The 23,030-nt window shown below is 43.3% G+C and overlaps 1 protein-coding gene across 2 annotated transcripts in view; it reads right to left on the minus strand.

The window, feature by feature from the left end:
- The window catches only part of INTS8 (integrator complex subunit 8), a 107,083-nt gene that overhangs the window by 7,768 nt on the left and 76,285 nt on the right, over positions 1–23,030 (minus strand). For both annotated transcript variants that reach the window (XM_085891820.1, XM_085891819.1), the window contains 4 exons: positions 22,146–22,330; positions 18,977–19,010; positions 18,741–18,800; positions 2,408–2,469 (listed from right to left, as the gene is read on the minus strand). In XM_085891820.1, the coding sequence (XP_085747946.1) occupies positions 2,408–2,469; positions 18,741–18,800; positions 18,977–19,010; positions 22,146–22,330 (341 nt within the window). The remainder of the gene's footprint in view (positions 1–2,407; positions 2,470–18,740; positions 18,801–18,976; positions 19,011–22,145; positions 22,331–23,030) is intronic.

Below are 23,030 nucleotides of genomic sequence, written 5' to 3' on the forward strand. Positions count from 1 at the left end.
AACAAACACCACAAAACGACCGGGTCATAACCAGCTATAAGAAGAGGTTACACACACGATGTCCTTAAAAATTGCACAAAACACACAAATGCAAGCAGCATCTAGCTTCAAATATAGTTGCTTTAATAAAACGAGAAAGTTTGTTTTAAATCCAAGCTTTTCTTCAGGAGGTTATTAATGGAGATGAAAAAAAACAGGGGCTCGTTATGTACCAGTAGGATGTCATGATTACAAGTTTTGAAACATGTGGCTGTTTCATGTTGTGCAACACAGGTATTAGGATGATAATGACATAAGCAGGATGGCAAGCGTTTGTTTAATTGGGTGTTGGTCCAGTTTTGACATTAAGCACCGCTCGACTCCGTCACCACCACCAGCTCCAGTCAATCATTTCATCCAAACCCTTCAAATAGGTAGATCCCCCAGGTCCACAACGATTCTGCTTATGCTCACACACAGCTTCCTTTCCTTTCATATGGAGCACATGAATGCTCGCTGCGTAATTTGCTGGGGGCATGGCCGTGCCACTGATACAGTGCCCCCTTTCTGTTAGAGCAGAAATTTTGAATTTGGCCATGGTTCTGGCAGCTAAACTCCTCGTTATGAAGGACATGGTGGGATGTTTAATGTCCACCAACTAATGCAGGCAGACGGGACACCCAGTTTAACGTCTATCTGAGGGATGTCGCACACATTGATGAATCGTCTTGCGTCTGAAGCACCAGGATGACAGTTTATAGCTGGGTCGAGATTCGAACCCAAGTTAGACAGCTCAGAGGCAAGTGTGCATACATCTGGGCTATCCTGCCAGGCTTCATCTCGCTGATGTCATGTCATTCGAGAAATTTCATATTTGACTGGTTTATGTCAACAGTGCGGTTTTTCCTGTATATTAGAGCAGAAAATTAGGATATTGGCACACAATGGCCTGCTATTTTCAAAAAGCTTTTTATTTTTTTGCACGAGTCTCAACTTCGTATACCAAAAAAAAAAAAAAAATACCACTCTGGGATCTTCCACATCCACCACAGATTGCAAGCAGATTTGACACCCCAGCTTAACATCCAAAGGACTGTGAACTACCGTGTGCATTGATGTAATGCCCAGCCTGTGAAGCACCACAATGACAGTTTACAGTATGGTCGGTAATGGAAACCAGATACAACAGCTCAAAGGCAATTCTGCTTCCTCTATCAGCCCAATATCATCCTTACTATAATTCACAGACCAGTGTGTGTGTGTGTGTGTGTGTGTGTGTGTGTGTGTGTGTGTGTGTGTGTGTGTGTGTGTGTGTGTGTGTGTGTGTGTGTGTGTGTGTCACACTACTCCTCCTACAGGTCTGGGCAGATTACATCCAGACTTGCTATATCGGATCAGCATGATCCAAATTAATGCATTGGGGTGTTTTTGTCTTTGCCGGTGGTCTTGGGTGGAGGGGGGAGGACGCAAATTAGAAATGTGAATGTGTATCGTGTAGTGCCGATCCAGGTGGGGGAGGCTATTACGAGTATCCACCCTTTACAGTACACTTGTACAGTATTCCTGACCCCATGTTTTCCAGTGCAACGACATGTTTTGAATGACGCAACAAGAGATATTTTGGAGAAGCATTTTAAATTACATGTTTGAATAAAAGATAGCAACATAACCCCCTTGGTCGCTCATGTATGGAGCTGATGCTTCTAGTATTGATAATACAGGATTGTGTGGATGTTGGAGAAAGGAAGAATGATACAGAGGAGGAAGGAAAAAAAATGAGGAAGTTGTTATAAGCATCGGGTGAATAAGTATGGAATTGGAAAATCAACCTAATTGCAACAGGGGAAGATTGAAGGAAGAATATTTACTGAGCCAGATTGGATGGATGATCCTCCTCATGCACATAAGGCTGCCGAGGCAGTTTCATTGGCTGGAGGGCACAATCCTGGGCTGCTACTCCGACACAGGATACTCGACTGGCTCACTCAAAGCAACGTCATTTGGCTGATCTTGGAAGGATGACAGGCTGTGTTGACCTGCCTGGTTTTAGTTTGGCTCGGCTAGCGCTCAAACTCAGGATCTGAAAATTCTAAGCCGACCACCGTCAGCGTTAAGCCACCAACAAGCACTCACTGGAGCAGATTGCTGGTTAGTATATGCAGCGGTAGAGAGATGAGCAAAATCCACAAAACATAGATCACAAATTAATGATAAACAAGCTATAAGGACTATCGGTCTTGCCTTCACACTTTGAATCATGGAAATTGAAGAGAAGTGTTATCGGTTTCCTGGGCCACAATGCTGCCTCAGAGTGCTACGTAATGTATAATGTACACATGACACCTTGACCAACTCGTCAGCTTTTAAGGTACAAATAAGAAAGTGCACATCTTGTAAAATAGATCACAAGTTAATGATCACAACTCACTTTGGTAAAGAAGATGGCCACGAGGGGATGAATTCTGCGCTTACGTCATTTACAATCTCATCCTGAAGAATTGAGAAAATAAAATCAACATAATATCACAAAGTTATGCAGAGAGTTAATAGCATTCAGATTCACAAACCAAATGTATGTAATTATGGTATCTAAAGGGATCTGATTAAAAAAAAAAAAACATTTAATTTAGTTCTGTTTCGGGCAGAGGCGAGTGAGCACGGCTATCTGGGAGATAACGGTTACATTTTGGAAGTGGTGAACACAAATAAATCCAGTGGACACAAAGTTATTTCTGCATCATCACAGAAGGAAGGGTCGGAAGGAGTGTGGGATGAGGGTTTTAATGTCATGGTCATCATGGAAGAATCGAAGGGAAAAATGATAAACATCACCAAGGTAGGTCTATTTCTTCAGCTTTCTTTTCCCTACATATTTTATTGTAATTTCGTATGCAGCCTGTAGCTGCTGGTGGCTTCATTGCTGAGAGCGCAACTGTGCCACGAAACAATAACGCATTTCCAGCAAGCTGGTACTCATTTTGCCGACCTCGGAAGGATGACATGCTGAGTCAACCTACCTGGTAGTATTTAACAGCCAAACAGGGGCTCAAACTCAAGACCCTAAGATCTGAAGCCAGCCACCGGAACTGTGAAACCAGCACCAGGTTTTTCCCAGAGATGAACCTGTCACATCAAATTATCGTGACACACCTCTTCTTAATTTTCAGTGGAAGCCTTCTTTTAAAAAATTCCGTCAGTTTCACATTTCACTGCGATTGCTCGCCCATGCCCTTATAAAACTTATTTTTTTCAATTTCCAAAAAACATTTATTTCCATAGTTGCCAATATAAGTACATGAAAACAAAAATGTATGAAAGTAATATTTACAGAACTTGGTGAACTCAGAAGAATACAATCAAAACAAGTGAAAAGACATAAAATGTCATATTCCCCCGTTGTTTTAGTAATTTTGGTGTGTGGAGTTAAAGGGCTTGCCTATATTTATGTACAACTAAAATGGCTGTCAGTCTAGCAGTCAGCTATCTTTGATCAGATCACAAAATAAAGCAAGATGCACATGTATGCTATCATGTGCTGTGCTTCTGCCCAGTTTGAACAAAATTTGACCAAGCATGTCAGAAATGGTTGGGGACACATTTAAGTAGCAAAATGATCGTCAGTCGGCCATAATGGATCTGATCTCGAAAAAAAAACCCATGACGTACATATGTATGCCATCATTCAGTATATGTGTGCCAAGTTTGAACAACATTGGTAAATGCTTGTCTGAAAAATGGTCGAGGACGTGTTCAACATCGGGGTTTTTACAACTAAAATGTCTGCCAGTCTGCCATCTTTGATCGCATCGCGAAACAAAAAGATGTGCATATGTATACCATCATGTGTTGTCTTTCTGCCAAGTACAAATAAAATCGGTCCATACATGTCCGAGATATGGTTGCGGACACACGCACGCACGGACACGAAAATCGAGACCAAATCCATAAAAAAAAGTTCGTTTCAGACCAAGTCCAACGGGGACGAATAACACATACAGAAGCAAATATGGAGGGACATTCAGAAGCCAAAACTCGTATTGATATGCCTATGGACAACCAATATAAATGACAAATGATAAATTCGAGCAAAACTACCGAATAGCAAAGAATTAAGGAAAAATGGTTAATCATACTGTGAATAACAATAAGAATAAATACGTTTAAAAAAAAACAACATAATAATAATAACAATAAGGTGAAGACTTGCAAGAGTGAATAACAAATCAATGCGCAAGAAAGGAAACTTTCAATAATACGAGTTTCAAGAATACACGATGAAATTTCGTTGATAAGAACACATAAAATCGACCCACAGACGACTGTGCCTTTACTGCTCCATCAATACCATTCCAAAGACGTGGCCTATAATAACATAGTGTATTTATAGAATATGATATGTGAGTAAAAGGTCGAAATAAGTTATCTTGTGATCTCATGAAATGAGTGGGGATATCATGGACTGCTGTAAAGTAAGATGAAAAGACTTGTGTGGTGGGTGTGGATGAGAGTCTCGTGGATGAGAAAGGGTACAGATCCTTATAGCACTCTTTTGAATAACTGATAGCGAGTGAAGCTGATTGTAACTAGATCACGCCCAGACAATGGTCCAATAGTTGAGGTAAGGGAGAATTAAGGTGTTATACCAGGGAGAATGAAATGCAAGGAGGAAGGAAGGTGCGAACTTTAGACAGTACGCCCATGTTTAGAGAAATCATCTTTGCAGTCGATGAAATACGATTCGTCCAGCTTAGTTTGTCATCCAAGGTAACACCTAAAAATTTTGTCGAATGAACAAAAGTAATGGGTTCATTGTCAATATGGATAGAAGAAATGGTGTCAGACAGAGGTTTGGTGGATTTGCTAAAGAACATGCCCTTGGTTTTACTGGGATTTATGGAGAGTTTTTTTGATTTAAGCCAGGATAAAACATGAATGAGCTTACTATTAAGAGTATTGATAAAAGAGTCGTAACTAGAATAGTAATAGATGATAGTTGTAACATCAGCAAAGAGAAAAAAGAAAACAAAGAAGAATTATGTAGATCATTAACATATTGTTGTGCCCACCCAGTTAAGGTAATTATTCCGATCCAGTTATCGTGGACGGTGGTTAGGCCTAAGTCACATTTGCTCTACGGCGAGGATACGGCGGCCGTACGCCCTCTGAATTGACAGAAACGTGTGGTGGCCGCAGAGTTTCTGTGGTGGCCTCAGGGTGGCCCTACGCCGTTTGGCTATCTTTTACAGGCCGTAGGGGTCGCCGTGGAATTATAACGTGGAGTTATAACTATTTTCATTTCTACGTTCGCCGTAGCAATTCGACAAGCCGAAAAAAAAAAACTGGTAAAAAAAAAAATGAACCCACTCGTTACCGTCCGTCTGGCCGCATGTTCGCCTTAGGGCCCCCTGCGGTCGCCTTGAGGCTACCTTGCGTCTGCCTTGAAAATCATATGGCCGCCGCAGGGCCCCCTTAAAGTCACCGTGCGACATCAAATTAAAGACCGTACGGCAACCCCACGTTTTCGGTCTCCACAATCTCTAAATACGCCGTGCGGCTCCCCAAAAAAGAAAAACATATGTGACTGCTACATTGTGTGACCGTGGAAATACTGCGGCCGCCGTATAATTGCTAGTGGCCGTAGATTTTGGAGACCCCACGGCTGCCGTGGCAAATGTGACTTAGGCCTTAACACTGACCTGGACAGATAGCCGAACGGTTCTATGTTGGAGGCGAACACATGATCCTTGAAGATTACAGAGCACGCGTGATGGAGGGCGGGCAAGGGCATGTATCAGAGGCGTTCACCAAGACGGAAGCACAAGGGTTTATCTCGAACCCACATCGAATAGACAGACACAAGCAAATTTAATAAATAAAGGTTTAATGAACATAAATCAAATATTTATAATGGGAATAATTCAACACGTGATAATAAAAACGTGAGGTAAGCTGAAGCTAGTTTTGAGACGTCTCCACATACACTCAAATACAGACAAGGGGAAAGATAAAATAAAAGAAAATTCTCCCTTTATTCTGGCACTTAGCTGTGAATCCAGGAATGATCTTTTAGGAGTCTGGCAATCGAACCGCATCGTCCTGCATGGGAAACCGCACCAAAAATGGTGCCAAGCCGCTCTCTGCACGGGAAATGTACGTGAGGTAATTGGTGCGGTGGTATTCAACACCAGGGCTCAGCAACTGCTGTACAGCTTCTTGTCACGATCGAACTTGCCACACCGTTCCTCTCTTGACACCGGGTCAGCTCACAACCATGGGTCGCCTTCTTCCTCGAACATACACTGGGATAACGCCTAGTTATCCTGAGAGATGCACTCTTTTTCTTCGTTCTCTCTCCTAAACGTACAACTTCGCGACTCAGCTGATCAGACGACGACCAGCATCCTATTCCAAGACGCAGGCAAATTCACACAGCACAAACACAAAAATCACGCAGCCTTCTTCGTCGTGTCGAGGAGAAGCCAGCCAGCCAGCCATCCAGTGAGACCCTCTTTCTCAATCGCGTTCCTCACACCAACTATTTGCTCTGTCTCTCTTGCCCCTTCTGCTCAGAAACATACAAACTTCACGACCCAAACAGACAACGGCCAACATCCTGTTCCAGCATGCGAGCAAATTCACACAGAACGAACAACGAGAATCGCACTGCTATATCAACGTGCCGAGAGGAGAGCAAAAACGAGACACTCTGTCTCAACCGCATTCCTCACACCAACCATCTCATCTCCGATTGTGCCCTTTTGTCTCTCTTGCACCTTCTCACGTCCCCCGACCAATCCCAAGCCTCGGGCGTGGCCTGCGGGTTGTTGTTGTTGTTAAAGCATCGTTCTTTTTTATAGCTGGCTTTGTAAATGCTTAAACGTAGGAAAAGGTCACAGGGGAAAATTAGCCTTAAACCCTAACCAGTTAACACAGCACCCCCCCCCCCCACCATGTGGTGACACGTAACAACTTAAATTGACTTTTCCCGACTTGAATTACATCGAGATATCTCCTGCTCGTCCACGGACCATGCTACACTATACAATCCTACCTTTACTACGAAGTTCCTCCATCTTCCCCACAAATATAACTATATTATAGGAAAAGAAGAGGCCCAAGTATCGATCGTTGGGGAACTCCATGGCTTATCGCAGAACATGAAGAATTAGAGCTTTTAACGATTGTAAATTGTTGCCTCGTAGTAAGATAGTCTTTAATATTATAGACTTTATTAGTATAGATGGCTACACACGGCAAAGGTACCCATGCTTTCAATCTGAACATATTAATTGGACTACATTTCAGGCCCCCATGCCACTTGAGTTTGGCCCCGCGGTGCCGTATGGTGCCTCAGGAGGTGCCTCACCCACTGAAAATGTTGTGCAATTTCATTTTTGGACTACATCGCTTTGTTTAACATCTTTTTTTGTGATCTACTTTCATTATCCACCCGTCACTTCGACATCGATACACATAAAAAATAGCGTCTGTCGACCTCGTGTTCGGCGTTCCTCCCTGTTGGATCGAGCTCTAAAAAGTGTAGCCTGACATTTTGTGTTCACTGTGGCCTAACATATTTCGCTAATTTCCCACTTGAATTCCTTTGTCAAAGAACTCTGTTTAAAGGTAAATATTTGTGTTTGTCGTTTTTATGTAGTTTGTGTGTACATTTGCGTGTGTGTGTGTGTGTGTGTGTGTGTGTGTGTGTGTGTGTGTGTGTGTGTGTGTGTGTGTGTGTGTATATAAATATATATATATATATATATATATATATATATATATATATATATATATATATATATATATATATATATATATATACATACATACATACAGGGTGTCTATAAAGTATCAATTTCAGTGAAAAGGGATTAGCTGGGTAAAATTCAAACATAATGCAGTAGAAGGCATACATTTAATGAATACTTAATCATACGATTCTACATGGGCATCATCAGTATCTCTACAGAGCTCAAATCTGTCAGCAACATTGCGGAACATATTTTGGAGCATTTCAGGGTTTATTTTGAAAATCATTAATTCACTAAAATAGATACTTACTTTATAAACACCCTGTATATTACCACAACGGAACTTGGAACAGGCCCCAGTGTGTGTGTGTGTAGTTGGTTGTTATCTCCATATGCGGGTTTCAGAAGGTGGAACGGAATCTTCCCCGTCTCGAAATATCCACCTCTGTTTCAGTCAGGGGGATCATGATTCATGGACCAATTTGTGAAGTTCTCCTGTTCTTAAAATTTTGTTCTGACGGCTCTTTTGAGGATTGTCACCGAGCCCCGGATAGCTTCTAACTGCAGTTTGTTTGTATTAACATTCCCAGGGATGGTTTTTAAGATATTTGTCAGGTTACTCTTCATCATTCCCATTGCTCCAATGATCAATGATCACTGGCACAATGTTGGCATTCTTCAGACTCCAGGATCTTTTCACTTCATTTCTGAGATCCTGGTATTTAGTGATTTTCTTGATTTCTGCATTGTTTCGGTCAAAATCGCTGTGAACTGACACCTCAATTACATCAATTAGGCGTGTGTGTGTGTGTGTGTGTGTGTGTGTGTGTGTGTGTGTGTGTGTGTGTGTGTGTGTGTGTGTGTGTGTGTGTGTGTGTGTGTGTGTGTGTGTGTGTGTGTGTGTGTGTGTGTGTGTGTGTGTGTGTGTGTATGTCGTTGGTTGTCATTTCCATATGCGGGTTTCTGAAAGTGAAACAGAGCCCTCCTAGGTCTCAAGATATATACCTCTGTGTGTGTATATGCATGTGCATATGATTGCATATTAGTTCCTGTTGATTGATATATGATTGCATACAAGTTCCACACATGGGTGGGTTTCAGGGGATGGAACGGAGACCTACCAGTGTGTGTGTGTGTGTGTGTGTGTGTGTGTGTGTGTGTGTGTGTGTGTGTGTGTGTGTGTGTGTGTGTGTGTGTGTGTGTGTGTGTGTGTGTGTGTGTGTGTGTGTGTGTGTGTGTTCATTAAGCATAACATATCACTCTCTTTGCAAACCCCACCTTCTCTGTCTCTCGATCTCTCAGTCTTCTGTCTTGTCTCTCTATCTCTCAGTCTTGTCTCTCTATCTCTCGGTCTTCTGTCTCCCTCCCAACCTTCTCGCACCCCTCCCTCCTGCAGTACATAGTGATGTGTGGTGAGGTGGTGCTATCTCCCCCCCTTCTTTGTCTCTCCTTGTTCCTACCTCCTTCCACCACCACCACCACCACCAATGTCTGTCTCTCTCTCTCTCTCTCTCTCTCTCTCTCTCTCTCTCTCTCTCTCTCTCTCTCTCTCTCTCTCTCTCTCTCTCTCTCTCTCTCTCTCTCTCTCTCTCTCTCTCTCTCTCTCTCTCTCGATGAAATGGACAGGAGAAGCTCCAGGGACATGCTGTAACAGTGGCAAGGTTCGACTACCCCAAATGAATGCTCCTCCTGAACCGCTTCGTACATTGATGACATGTAACACTCCAAATGCAAGTCATTTCCAAAGCAACATCAGAAGATATAACTCGTGCTTCAACATGACATCCTTCAGCACCACAAAAGAGATCAGAGAATCCAGCTACATGCCCACATTTAAAGTGCAGGGACAGGTTTATCATCAGATTGGCAGTCCACAGCCACAAACAAATGAAGAGCCAAACTTCCTGCAGATCTACTTCATTGGTGACAATAAAAAGCAGGCTGAACAGTGCTGCAACAATGTCATTCAAATCAAGCTGGAGGTGCTGGTGCAGTTGCAAGATATATGCTCCATAAGGAAAACAACTATGTTCAGTCTCAAGTGTGCCATGGAGAAGATGACGCCAGTGTGCAAAGTTGTCATTCATTTGGACAAAACTACGGCTGGGGAGCATGAGTGGTGCTTCAATGCACCATCCACATCAGAAGTGGCTGTCATCCGAGTTAGTGAACCACATGGCGATAAAGACATTGTGCTGCAACTCAGAAACAACTCCCGACAGAGAATTGTTGAGATACACCCATCATATGATGCACTTCACTGTCCACTAATTTTCTGGCAGGGTGATTATGGATACGATATTAAACTGCAACAAACAAACCCATCAACAGGACTGCCAAGTGAAAAGAACATTTCTGCCGTGGACTTTTATACCTACAGGATGATGCTGAGAGCTGGTCATTAAAATTACATATTGCATTGCAAAGAACTCTTCCAGCAATTTGTTGTGGACATGGATGCCAAAGTGTAAGCAGAAAGGCTGAGATCCATTGTAAAGAACCAAAAGAAACTCTGAGTCAAAAACTATGTTCACCTCAGGGATGCCATGAACAATGAAGGAAATGCTACCAATGTTGGCCAATTGGTCTTCTTCAGTTTCACAGGTGGTCCCCGCTCCATGCATGAGCGCACTCAGGATGCCATGACATATGTGCAAAACTATGGCCGTCCTGATCTCTTAATCACCTTTACCTGCAATCGAGCTTGGGAGGAAGTGGCTAATGAACTGACGCCAGGCCAAAAACCACAGCATCGCCATGATTTGCTGGCAAGAGTATTCCGACAAAAAAATGAAGGCATTGATGAAAGTCATCACCAAGGGAAAGATTTTTGGAACCATTAAGTGCTACATGTACAAAATTGAATGGCAAAAGTGTGGCCTGCCACATGCCCACATTCTGATTTGGCTTCAAGATGAACTTCATGGGCACAGAGTGGATGACTTCATCAGTGCTGAACTTCCAGACCCAGAAATTGATCCACTTCTGTTCAGCATTGTCAAAACACAGATGGTGCGTGGTCCCTGTGGAAGCATCAATCCAAACTCACCATGAATGAAAGGTAACAAATGCACAGAAAGGATCCCACGATATCTTCTTAACCTCATCATGCACAGTCCTCCGATACATACAGTAGAGACACCCACTGTTTCATCGGAGAAAACCAGAAGATGGTGGATTCGCAACAACCAGAGTTTGTGGTTGTGACGAAGTTGACAACAGGTAGATTGTTCTCTACTGTCCACTCCTCACATGGCTATTCAAGGCACACGTCAATGTTGAGTACTGCCACTCTGTGAAATCCATCAAATGTGTGTGCAAGTATGTCAACAAAGGATCTGACATGGCTGTGTTTGGCCTGACAATGGATGGGACTGTGCATGATGAGGTTTGGCAATATGAAATGGGAAGATACATCAGCAGCAATGAAGCCTTCTGGAGGATCCTGAACTTCCCAATTCATGAGCGACATCCCACTGTGGTTCATCTCACTGTGCACCTTGAGAATGGCCAGAGAGTGTATTTCACCGAAAAGAATGTACATGAGCACGCCCAAGTCCCACAATACACAACGCTCACTGCTTTCTTCAATCTCTGGCAGGATGATGAATTTGCTGAGACAATGCAGTATCAGATACCCAAGTACTACATATGGAATGTTGGCAGCAAGAAGTAGACATGCCACAAAGCAAGACAAACTGTACCAGACCAGACAGGCATCAAAGCAGGTGATGAACTTGGCTGTGTGTCCACTGTACATCCTAACAATTTTGAATGCTTTTACCTGAGACTGCTTCTGCATGAAGTCAAAGGTCCAACATCATTTTAGGTCTTGCGAACAGTGGATTTCACAATCGGTGAAACTTACAAACAGGCTTGCCAGCTCAGAGGACTCCTGGAGGATGATACACACTGGAACAGCACATTGGAGGAGGCAGCTGCAACTTGATCACCATGGATGTTGCAAAACCCATTTGCCATCATGTGGCGGACATGTGCCATGTCAAATCCTCAACAACTATGGGATGACCACAAGGAGAATCTGGCAGAGGAGATTTTGCATCACGTACAAGTGCAAAATCCTAACCTGGAAATGGACTACAGTGATGCCATCATCAATCAAGCTCTCATTATCAATGAAGACAAGATCAAGGCTTTGGGTGGTTCTGACCTCAAAACTTTTGGCCTTCCTTCCTCTAAGACACAATGACAATGAGCTCACAAATGAAATTTTTTGAGAGACCAACTACAACATGGAACAGCTTGCTGAATACATGCAGGAGAATGAGCCATGTCTGGTTCCAGACCAAAGAGAAGCCTTCAATAAGATTACGCAAGCAATTTTAAATGGGAGTGGTGGCACTTTCTTTCTGGGTGCTCCCGGTGAAACTGGCAAAAATTTTCTCATCAATCTTCTTTCGGCAAAAAATCCGGCAAAGAAACATGATTGCCCTTGGAGTGGCATCATCAGGCATTGCTGCCACACTGTTGACAGGAGGAAGAACAGCTCACTCAGTCTTCAAGTTACCCTTAAATCTGGAAAGTATGGAGGCACCAACCTGCAACATTGGCAGTGGCACTGGCAAAGCAAAGCTCCTGCAGGAGTGCTGGCTCATTGTCTGGGATGAATGTACAATGTCCCACAAAGCTGCCTTTCGAGGTTCTTGATCGCACCATGCAAGATCTTCGACATAATGACAGAAGAATGGGTAGAGTGACTGGCGATTTTCGACAGACACTGCCAGTCATTCCACATGGAACCAAAGCTGATGAACTGCAGGCCTGCCTCAAAGCCTCATACATTTGGAACAACATTCAGCGACTCAGCGTAATGGCCAATGTGCGAGTGCTTCTAACAGGTGATTCATCTGCTGTGGAGTTTGCTGCAAGCCTGCTCAAACTGGGAAATGGAGCCATGGTATCTGAGAATCAGGATGGAACTATCTCAATGAACAACATTGGGAAATCAGTTGCAACACTTCAACAACTACAAAATGCAGCATTTCTAAATGTTGCACATAACTTCCATGACCACAAGTGGCCATGCCAAAGAGCAATCTTGGCACTGAAAAATGATGCAGCCAATTCCACAAACAGAGGCCTTCTTCCACAGCCAAGGCAAAAATCACATTCCTTTCCTGCAGTAATTCTCTGCGGACTACTGTAGTAGGCCTTGTTACCAACTAAAGTATATGAGAGTACCACTCTCATATACTATAGTTCTAACTGGAGCATTTTTTGCCTGAGAGTTACCTGGCACTGTGCAAAAGTACAGGTCGGGTGACACTGTACCAGACACAAATGAAGCAGTTCACGACCCCACAGAATTTCTTATCTCTCTGGAACCACCATGTGTGCCTCCTCACAATCTGGAGCTCAATATGTGTGCACCCACCATGCTTCTCAGGAATCTGAACCCACCAACACTCTGCAGTGGAACACGTTTGGCTGTTAATAAGCTTATGCCACGTGTCTTTGAAGCCACATTCATGACTGGCCTTGCGGCAGGAAAGGATGTCTTCATTTGACGCATTCCAATCATCCCCTCTGACTTGCCATTTAAATTTGTCCGCCTCGGTTTTGCCATGAGCATCAACAAGGCACAAGGGTAATCGCTCAAAGTTGTTGGCCTCAACCTGCAAAGCCCGTGCCTTTCTCATGGCCAACTCTATGTTGGTTGTTCCAGAGTTGGCAATGGCAAAAATCCTTTTCATCTTGGGATCACATGGAAGAACAAGCAACATTGTCTATCCTGAAGCTCTACAAGAATGAAATAAAAAATAAAAAAAGTCAAACACTGATAAAATGAGAGAAAAATGTGATGTGAAATCCTCAGTGATGAAGGTGGCAGAAAGAGGAAAGAGAAGAAAGAAAGGAGGAATACAGGAGAATGATGAAAAAAAAAAGATAACAAAGAAGAAAGGAAGAAGGAGAGGGAGATAGAAAAAGGAAGATACAAGAAGAAAGGTAGGGCAGGAAGATAGAAGTGGACAAAGAAGACAAAAAAAAAAGGCATAACAAAAATCCAGAGCAGCAGAAACTCCACATCAATAAGCAAGACGAGAAGCAAACCCAGCAGCAATGACTGCGTTCTGCCCCACCATTCCTACGATCTCCCAGTCTTTGGGTTGTACTTCAGTCGGTTGTCTGTCCTATCGGCTTCAGGAGGCCACAGTTCAAGCCGATGAAACCGTTGTCGCCCGTGTGAAGCAGGGCCATGCCGTAAAATACAAAAATAGAAAACACACAGGAAACGGCTCTCTGTGTTGAGGCATGGCGCTGATGGTCATGTTTAACCCTTGATAAATCAAAGATCCCCGCAGGGTTAAATATCACGGCAAGGTAAGCTTGGGTCATATTTATTCTTTCCCAACTCTCTCCCTCTTTCTCTTTCGTCGTGCCCACTCCTCTCTCCCCCCCTCTCTGTGTTTCCGTCAGAGAGGCGATGGATAGTATTTGCTCGTCCATTACTAAATGGAGAAGCATCCGTGTGTCCGTGCGTGCGTCACACTTCATTCTAAAGCGTTCCTGCTATTGTAGAGCAATAAATAATAATGGTACCGTTCAAAAGCTAATAATCGGTTTACTTGGTTGGAAAGCCAATAATCTATTTACTTGGAACAAAAATTAGAGTCCGTTTAATCAGAAGGAAGCCTGTTTTCAAAGCTCGTGTTTTCTAGGATCGCAGAAGAAGAAGTGGGGCCTCGAGCTATAATGTAGAGATTCCAACGGTAACATTTATCATTCTACCACACCAGGAACCATTTACAAGTACACGGAGGGGCACACAATAGGAGATACAGTAATACAATAAACCCTCATCATACATGGGTTCAGCATTCACGATTTCGGCTATTCACAGCACTCCATTTTCCCGGCTGTGGTACAGTACTAATTGCGATATACTTAAGTACGTTCAGAGTTTTGGCACTGTCGGTGTGTAGACACATTCACAGGTTCAGCATTCATGATTTCGGCTATTCGCGGGTCGCAGCACTCCATTTTCCCAGCTGTGGGACCGTACTAATTGCGATATACTTAAGTACGTTCAGAGTTTTGGCACTGTCAGTGTGTAGACACATTCACAGGTTCAGCATTCACGATTTCAGCTATTCGCGGGTCGCAGCACTCCATTTTCCCAGCTGTGGTACCGTACTAATTGCGATATACTTAAGTACATTCAGAGTCTTGGCACTGTCGGTGTGGAGACACATTCACAGGTTCAGCATTCACGATTTCAGCTATTCGCGGGTCGCAGCACTCCATTTTCCCAGCTGTGGGACCGTACTAATTGCGATATACTTAAGTACATTCAGAGTCTTGGCACTGTCGGTGTGGAGACACATTCACAGGTTCAGCAATGTCGGCATGTAGACAAATTCATGACTTCGGCATTCACAGTTTCGGCATTGTCCGCGTGTAGATTTTGTTCTGTCGACTTTTTGCTGTTTTTACCTCGGCCACCAAAGGTGAAGGAGGTTATGTTTTCACCCCTCTCAGTCTGTTTGTTTGATTGTTTGTTTGTCTGTGTGCAGGATATCTCATAAAGTTGTGGACAGATCCGGATGAAATTTTGTGGACAGGTTGGGTGATTTCGCGGATGATGCAGTCATCTTTGCGGAGACTCTAGATATACTTTTGGGGGCCCTCGAGGTGCTCATTGAGGAGTCGAAGCTGCTGGGATTATGGGTTTTCTGGGTCAAAACTAAGATCTAGGCTTTCAATGACATCTTTGATGCTGCTATCCTGTCTGGACCTGTATGGGGTGAGGATGTTGAGGTCACGGAGAGATTCACTTACCTTGGCAGTGATATTGCTGTCTCTGCTGGCTGTGAGCCAGAGGTCAACAGACGTCTGGATCGGGCTTGGGGAGTCATGGATTCACTGGATCATGGAGTGTGGCGCTGTCGGTACCTGTGCAAGCAGACAAAAGTCTGAGTCTTCAGGTCCTTGGTGCTTCCAGTCTTGCTCTATGGATGTGAGACTTGGACTCTGACTAGGGATCTGAGATAGAGACTTCATTCCTTTGCTACCAGGTCTCTTCGGAGACTACTTGGCTATCGCTGGTCAGACTTTGTGTCCAACGAGCAGTTGCTGAGAGACTCAAATGAGATTTGTTACTTGCATAGTCTGCGAGCATCAGCTACGGCTGTATGGATATGTGGCTCATTTTCCTGACGCTGATCCTGCTCACCATATTCTCTCAGCGAGGGAGCCTCGTGAGTGGAGGCCAATGGGACAAACACGCGCCTCGTGGTTGCAGCAGGTTGATCAGCATCTCAAGGAGATGGGGATGGGCCAGGCATCTGCCTGGGGGATGGCCAGACGGAGGCCCCTGGCGTACCGGTGGAAAGTGGACGCAGCGACTTGCTGCTCTGGTGCATGCTCCTGACCTGACCTGACCTGACCTGACCTGTTGGGTGTGTGACAAGGACGAAATGATTAGATTTTGGTGAGATCCAGATCTGGATCTGGCTACTATAATTTTTAAAGTGATTCTTCACCATTGAGAGATCGGGCCAAAAAATGATATCGTACTGTATAGCATGATATTTCAAAAATGAATTGGGCCCGATATGTTCTCATGGATCAAGCTTTACATAGCGGAGGTATGCGCTCTACCAAGTGCCCTTCTCATTTTTTCTATGATAACGTATTCTCTTCATCATGGTACCAAAGAGGAAAGCGAATGATGGTGCAGCAAGTGAATCCAAGGCCAAAAGGGAAAGCAATGTCATGTCATTAAGCCAGAAAGTGTAATTATTGGACAAGTTTAGTCATGGTCAGAGTGCAGCATCTGTGAGTAGACTCCATGGCATAAGAGAGTTGACTGTGTGCTACATTAAAAAAGAAAGAACAAAGCACAAGGGCAAGTCTGGCAGCAAGTACCCCAACAAAAATTCTTGTCAAAATATGGTCATTTTTGTGTGTCGGGAACCTACCCGCCTTTTTTAATAAGCCCTTGGTATCGGTATTCGTGGTTTCTCCATTTGCGGTGATCTCAAGCACGTATCCCATGCGAATAGTGAGAGTTTCCTCTATTGAAGGGTGGTTTGCCTCACCAACTTCACACTCATGAATGCATAGGCAAAGTACGGCAAAATGGCAGACTTGTCTTCCGATTCATATTCCGATTAGTGTTCAAAATACAACATTCAAAAAGCCGTTCCTCGATCATAAACTGATCGGATGGACGGACATGAACTAATTGCTTAACCTCGCTTTTCACTTCACGTGTGTGGGGAAATAAACCAAAATATTATTATTATTATTATTATTATTATTATTATTCTTCTTTAATGGCCACAATTATTCCTACGTTTGTATGGGGTTGGGCGGGGGAAGCTTGGCCAAAGTTTTTCACAAAGCGGAAGGTCAGGCTTGACATTCGATGAAGGTTAGGGCAGGAGTTTGGAATTTGGCCATGGTGCTGGCGATAGCTCGCTTTCTCGTCGCGAAGGACACATTGGGATCTTTAACTTCCACCAACTAATGCCAGTAGATGGGACACCAAGTTTAACATCCCTCCGAGGGGCAGCGCACACATAGGATGAATCACCCTACTTGTGAAACACCGGGATGACAGCTTGTAGTTCAGCTGAGATTCAAACGCAGGATAGACAGCTTTGAGGTGAATGTGCGTACCTCTAGGCCATCTTGTCAGCTCAGAAAGTAAAATAAAACCAAATGAATGAAGGATTTGTGTTTCAAAAATATTAAATCACGTTCCACCTATTTGTTATGCACAGAATGATTCAGGTGTGACATAGATGGCTTGTGCTATACCCCACATCAACATTACAATACTCCATGGTGCTTGAGGTGGTGTCATCGTCTGAGACACATTGACTCATTCCATTGCAACACTGGGCATTGTGTCAGACAAAGTTCACTCTGTAATGTTGCTTCGACATGATCTGTGTTGGTAAACAAACCAATCAACCTCGGTAGTCAGGAAAATATAAATACTTATCAGAATTTAACAGCAATTATAAAATCGCAAGTGTTCCTTTCTTTCTACCTCACAAATTTTTCATAAGCTTATATTTATTTCTTCCACATGGCTGTAATTACCCCGTGCATACGAAGCGAAAAGCAGGGTTAAGCAATTGATTCACTTGTCTGTCTGTCCGTTCATCCACAAGTGTCAGTTTCTGATCCAGGAACAACACTTGATGTCAATAGAATGTTACATTTTGAACACGAATCGGAATATGAATTGGAAAGCAAACCTGTAGTTTTGCACTACTTTGGCTCTAAATTTGTCTCTATCTCAAGTACACAGAGTAGTGAGATCCCCCCCCCCCCCACTGTCTGTCTGCCATTCCAAACCCTGACAGTGTTGTGCAGTTTCATCATAAGAGATAAAAGGATGGTGAGGATCATTCTCGATAATGTCTATCTGTCTGTCTGTCTGTCTGGCAGTCACACAAAATTGAAAATCATTCCAAACAGGAAACTTGTTTTTTTAAGGACGTTATAAAGGACACCAACAACAGGCACAAATAATGAACATAACGTGCTTGATAAGGTGGTTTAATAGCCACTGCGTCAAAAGTGGTAAACGTCCTGAATTATTAATTTATGTGACCTTTACAATCTTTATTTTATTTTAAATTTAATTAAACTGTATACTTGAATGCTGTAGAATACAAATCAGCTTATTATTGCTTCAAAAAAACTGCAGTTTTGCTGTACTTAGACATGTTATATAAGGTGGTGTCTGAAACTGCATAAATGGTGCTTAACTTCAGGGAAAAAAAATTTCATACGACTTTTAAAATAATCATTTTATTTCAATTGAATTATAAACTAGAACACTGTATGGGGTAAGGTGTTCTATGAATTCTCTACTTTGTGCTGTAATTTGTGATCTAATTTATTAATCATGTTCCAGAATATTAAGTACAATACACATGGTAACAAATGCTTTCAGGACAAAAGTCATATGCACGATTTAATATATTCTGTAATTTTCTTGCCAGGCAGAATACTATGACATGGCCCTACCCTGACAGTGTTGTGCAGTTTCACCATAAGAGATAAAAGGATGGTGAGGATCATTGGTTCCTGATGCAAACAGAAGACAAACTTGTGTCACAGTTGGTCTATGTCCAAGTGGAACAATTTTAGAAACATTTTGATTGTGAAAGTCTGATGAGTACATTTTGAAGAATTATTCAGAGCTGCTCTCGATGGATCTACGACTATAATTTTCACCAAAATCTAACAGCACAAAAGCTTACCTTCAGCTTTGTTGCACAAGTCACAAACTCTTTTCTGTGAAAGGACAAATCAATAAATGCATTTTCGCACAAAGATGGCATGACAGATTCAATGAAAATGCCACAACCTGGAAAGCATGGCCATAAACAAGCAAATAACCACAAAGTGCCAATCTACCGTCACATGTACACACAACAAACGTTACTGCTTGCTGTAATTCCAATCAAATACAATTGTTAAACATGCCATTAAGGATTGCAAAGAAAAATGTGGAATATAATAAAATAATTCTCGATTATACAAGTTATTAAATAATTAACAAATAAAATAACAACGATGGCTATCAAGCAACTCGCTTTGTCAGCATGGAAGGCTGGCCAAACTGATGGCAACCTGAGATCATGAGAAGACGGAACAAATGTGTGTCCATCCTCAGGCGAGTCATAAAGAATCAATACATCTGTCAAGCCTCAAGGCCAAGCTCTCCAACAACCTCTCGCTTTTTGGAAGTCATGGTGGCACATTGTTAAATCTGTTTCTGGTGTGTGCTTCACACACACACACACACACACACACACACACACACACACACACACACACACACACACACACACACACACACACACACACACACACACACACACACACACACACACACACACCCTCAAGTTGCATCATAGCTGACTCCGATCAAGACGAAGCTGAATGTCTTAACTCTGTTTGCCGCCACAGCTCGTTTACCCAAACTATTGGTCTGTGCCCAACTTCTCCGCTCTTGCTCACTGATATTTCACTGGAGAAGGTAGAGAAAGTTTTGGCCAGACTAAACTCAGTCTCAGTGAGAGACCCATTTGGCATTAGTGGCCATTTTCTCAAATCCTGCACTGCAGCTCTTACTCATCTTTTGTTTGCTCTCTTCAGCCTGTTCTTTCCCTAAGGTTGCCTATCATCTCCTTGGAAGACAGCAAACATCCCTCGAATGTACAATATATGAGCAAAAACAAATCCTTTTGACGACAAGCCAATTCGCTCACTTAAAATTTCCAGAAGTTCTGGAATACATCTTTGCAACTGACATGGTCTTTCTTTTTCTAAAATGGCCTGATCTTTGGCCATGAATTTGGATTCCTTCCCACCCATTCAACTTTGGATTTGCTGCTACTTCTCTCTCTACAGTGGATGAGGGCATGAATCTGAAATAAAGAGGTCAGAGCTGTATCTCTGGAAAAAAATATTTGGCACTTGACACAGTCGAGCATCCTGCTCCACTTACCAAGCTTTCTGCCTGAAGAACACAAGGCCACCTTCTTTCCCATCTTGTCGATTTATACACCCACACAATAAGCAATATTGTTCTCAATGGAATCTCATCATCTCTCCCTGTAGAGACCAGTGTTCTAAGGCAGTCTTGGGCCCAGTACTAGTCCTCATTTTCATTATGACTGATCTGAGCTCTGGAGAACCCTATTGTCCTTTTCATAGATGACTCGATATTATGCCATACAATTCCACATTCCACCGACAGGCCCACAACAGTGGCTTCCCTCACTGCTCACCTGGAAATGACTAGATGCTCATCGAGAATTTTGAAGGTCTTTCAATCCAGGCAAATCTGGCATTTTTCATATCTATCTATCTCTATCTCTATCTCTATCTCTCTCTGGATTCTGGAAGGGTCATTAAAATAAATATTTCTACAATCAACCACTGGAAGTTCAGTCTCTCAGACATCTGGGCCTCTCAATCAGCGACAATCTCTCCTGAGGAGACATATGAAAGCATTGGTCATCCTCAGCCATGTCAACAAGTTCTTCTTTGGTAAAATCTGAACTTCTTGCAGCCAATAAAATCAATGTACACAGCTCAATGAATAGTGCTCTCCCCTTTGGGCTGGTGCCCTGCTTGACACCTGTTTCTCCTGAATGCTATGGAATCCAAAGCTCTCAATATCTTTGGCATCTCCTTAAGAGAAGCAAGAACACAGGGAACACGGCTGTCGCATCACAGACAAGTCGGTAGCATCTCTGTTTTGAACTAACTCTCAAGTCTTGATCTCCATGATTTTTCATCTCTCCACACTTACCCAGTTCCTACAGGTCACATGCATTTTTCGAGCAATCTCCTTGTGAAACTCCTAAAATCCAGGCCCGCTGATAAATCTGTCTCTGATTTAGCAGAGGCCCGCTGCTCGCAAATCCAGGCCTGCTGCTAACCTTCACTTCTTTATTCCTCTCTTCTCACACTTGTGTAACATCCTTCCCCGATCTGGTAAATCACAATCTTCCCTCTAAGGCTTTAAGTTGGCAGTACACCACCACCTTAGGTCATCCGCCATCCCCACCCATGATTTTTCCTTTCCTCATTAACTTTGCCCCCACCACTCTCCCCATCTCTTTACAGGTTGCGAGGTTTCCTGCCCCTTTTATCTCTCCTCCTGGTTGTTCATACTAATGGTATATCCATGTACTGTCCACTGCCCCACTGTCAACCATTGTCTTATTCTCACGGTCACCTCTCTCTTATCTCTCTTGAGCCTATAGCCATGGTCGACCAAAAAAAAAAAAAACTCCACATTTTGTAAATTATAAATGAAAACACATTATATTAATGTTCTAACATCTTTGACAATCATGCCTTATCAGTCACAGAAGACAGAGTAATGGCATAAGTTAGGGATGGTGGAGGAAGGGGGGGGGGGGCAGTCGTCTTGTAAACAAAGAATAAATTACAAAAGGATTATAAGTCTATCATGTCTGAATCAAAGCTAGAAAAGTACATAAAAGTAAAGTAAATCATGAAAGAGCACTTTACATGTGGCACAGCTGTAATATTAATCCCTTACAAGCTACGAGTGGGTAGAATGGGTTTTCTGCAACAAAGGAGCTCCACAGACCATTATCAAAAAGGGACAGTGTGTAATGATCAAACTAACTTTCAAATAATTTATATCAACCTCATCCTCGAAAGTTTGTCAGATGTAAGAACTTATTTTGTACATAATGGCAAAGAAAATGTAATGAAAGTTCTGGCAAGTACAGTACAGCAATAGAAGAGGTTAGGGAAGGTATGGCTCACTGTATAATGTAAAAGAATGAGGGAGGAAGAAACTGGTACGTGCCCAGTCATCCTGAGCGGTCTGCAACTCATGCATATGTCTATCCCCAAAGCCTGGAATGGTGAGTGTCTCACCGGGTAAGTGTTGGAGCGGAGGCATCGCGCATTTTCCCGGTCGCCCCTTTTCCGTTCCCTCCTTTCTTTGCTTGCCCAGGGAATGTAAAAACTAGCACAATCGCTTCCCACAACTCCTTGGCTGATCGGCGGCTCTCTTTGGGCCCAGTGAAGTCTCGACAAGTCCCAGCAAGCAACTGTCCCAACTGCATAGCAGAAAAAATATGGAGACAAGGCATGGGTCATTTGCAGAAAAGATCAAGGGGGTGTGGAGGAGTGGGGAGTGGGACAAAAGCTGTGTCACTAAGCTTAGATACCGTTAAATCACCAAATTAAGGCCAAAATTGCTATATTTGGAAACAAAAGGTACAGACATTCTGGAGCAGACGTCACACTGTGGGTGGAAGAATTGTGAGTGAGGGACTTCCAGAGTGGGAGATGGGAGGGGGGGGAGTGAGGGCAGAGACAGGGCAGAGATGGGACAGAGTTGGGATTGAGGGGTTTGAGGGGAGGGGGGGGAGTTGATGACATTTGGAGAAAGGGTGAGGGGAGCATAGAGTTTGGGTGTGGTGGTGTGAGGGGGGGGCAGAGAGAGAGGACAGTTAGGAGGGGGGATTGAGGACATGGGATTTTGTGGGGGGGGCATGGGGAGAGGGGGTTGTGGACATGGTGACATTTTTACATTATGCAGAATTTCCATGGGTCCCAGATAGTCCCGTTGGGTCTTTTGGGTCCATCGGGTCTTTTGTATCCTCTCATTATTTTGGGTCCTCTGGGTCTTGTGTCCTCAGGTCATTTGGATCCCCTGGATCTTTTGGGTCCTTGAGGTCTTTTGGGTCCTCTGGATCCTCAGTCTTTTTGGTATTTTAGGTCTTCGGGGTCCTTGGGGTCTTTTGTGTCATAGGT

This window comes from Eptatretus burgeri, chromosome 8, assembly GCF_056783735.1.
Source record: "Eptatretus burgeri isolate ZD-2024b chromosome 8, Ebu_testis_v1, whole genome shotgun sequence".
Taxonomy (NCBI): Eukaryota; Metazoa; Chordata; class Myxini; order Myxiniformes; family Myxinidae; genus Eptatretus; species Eptatretus burgeri.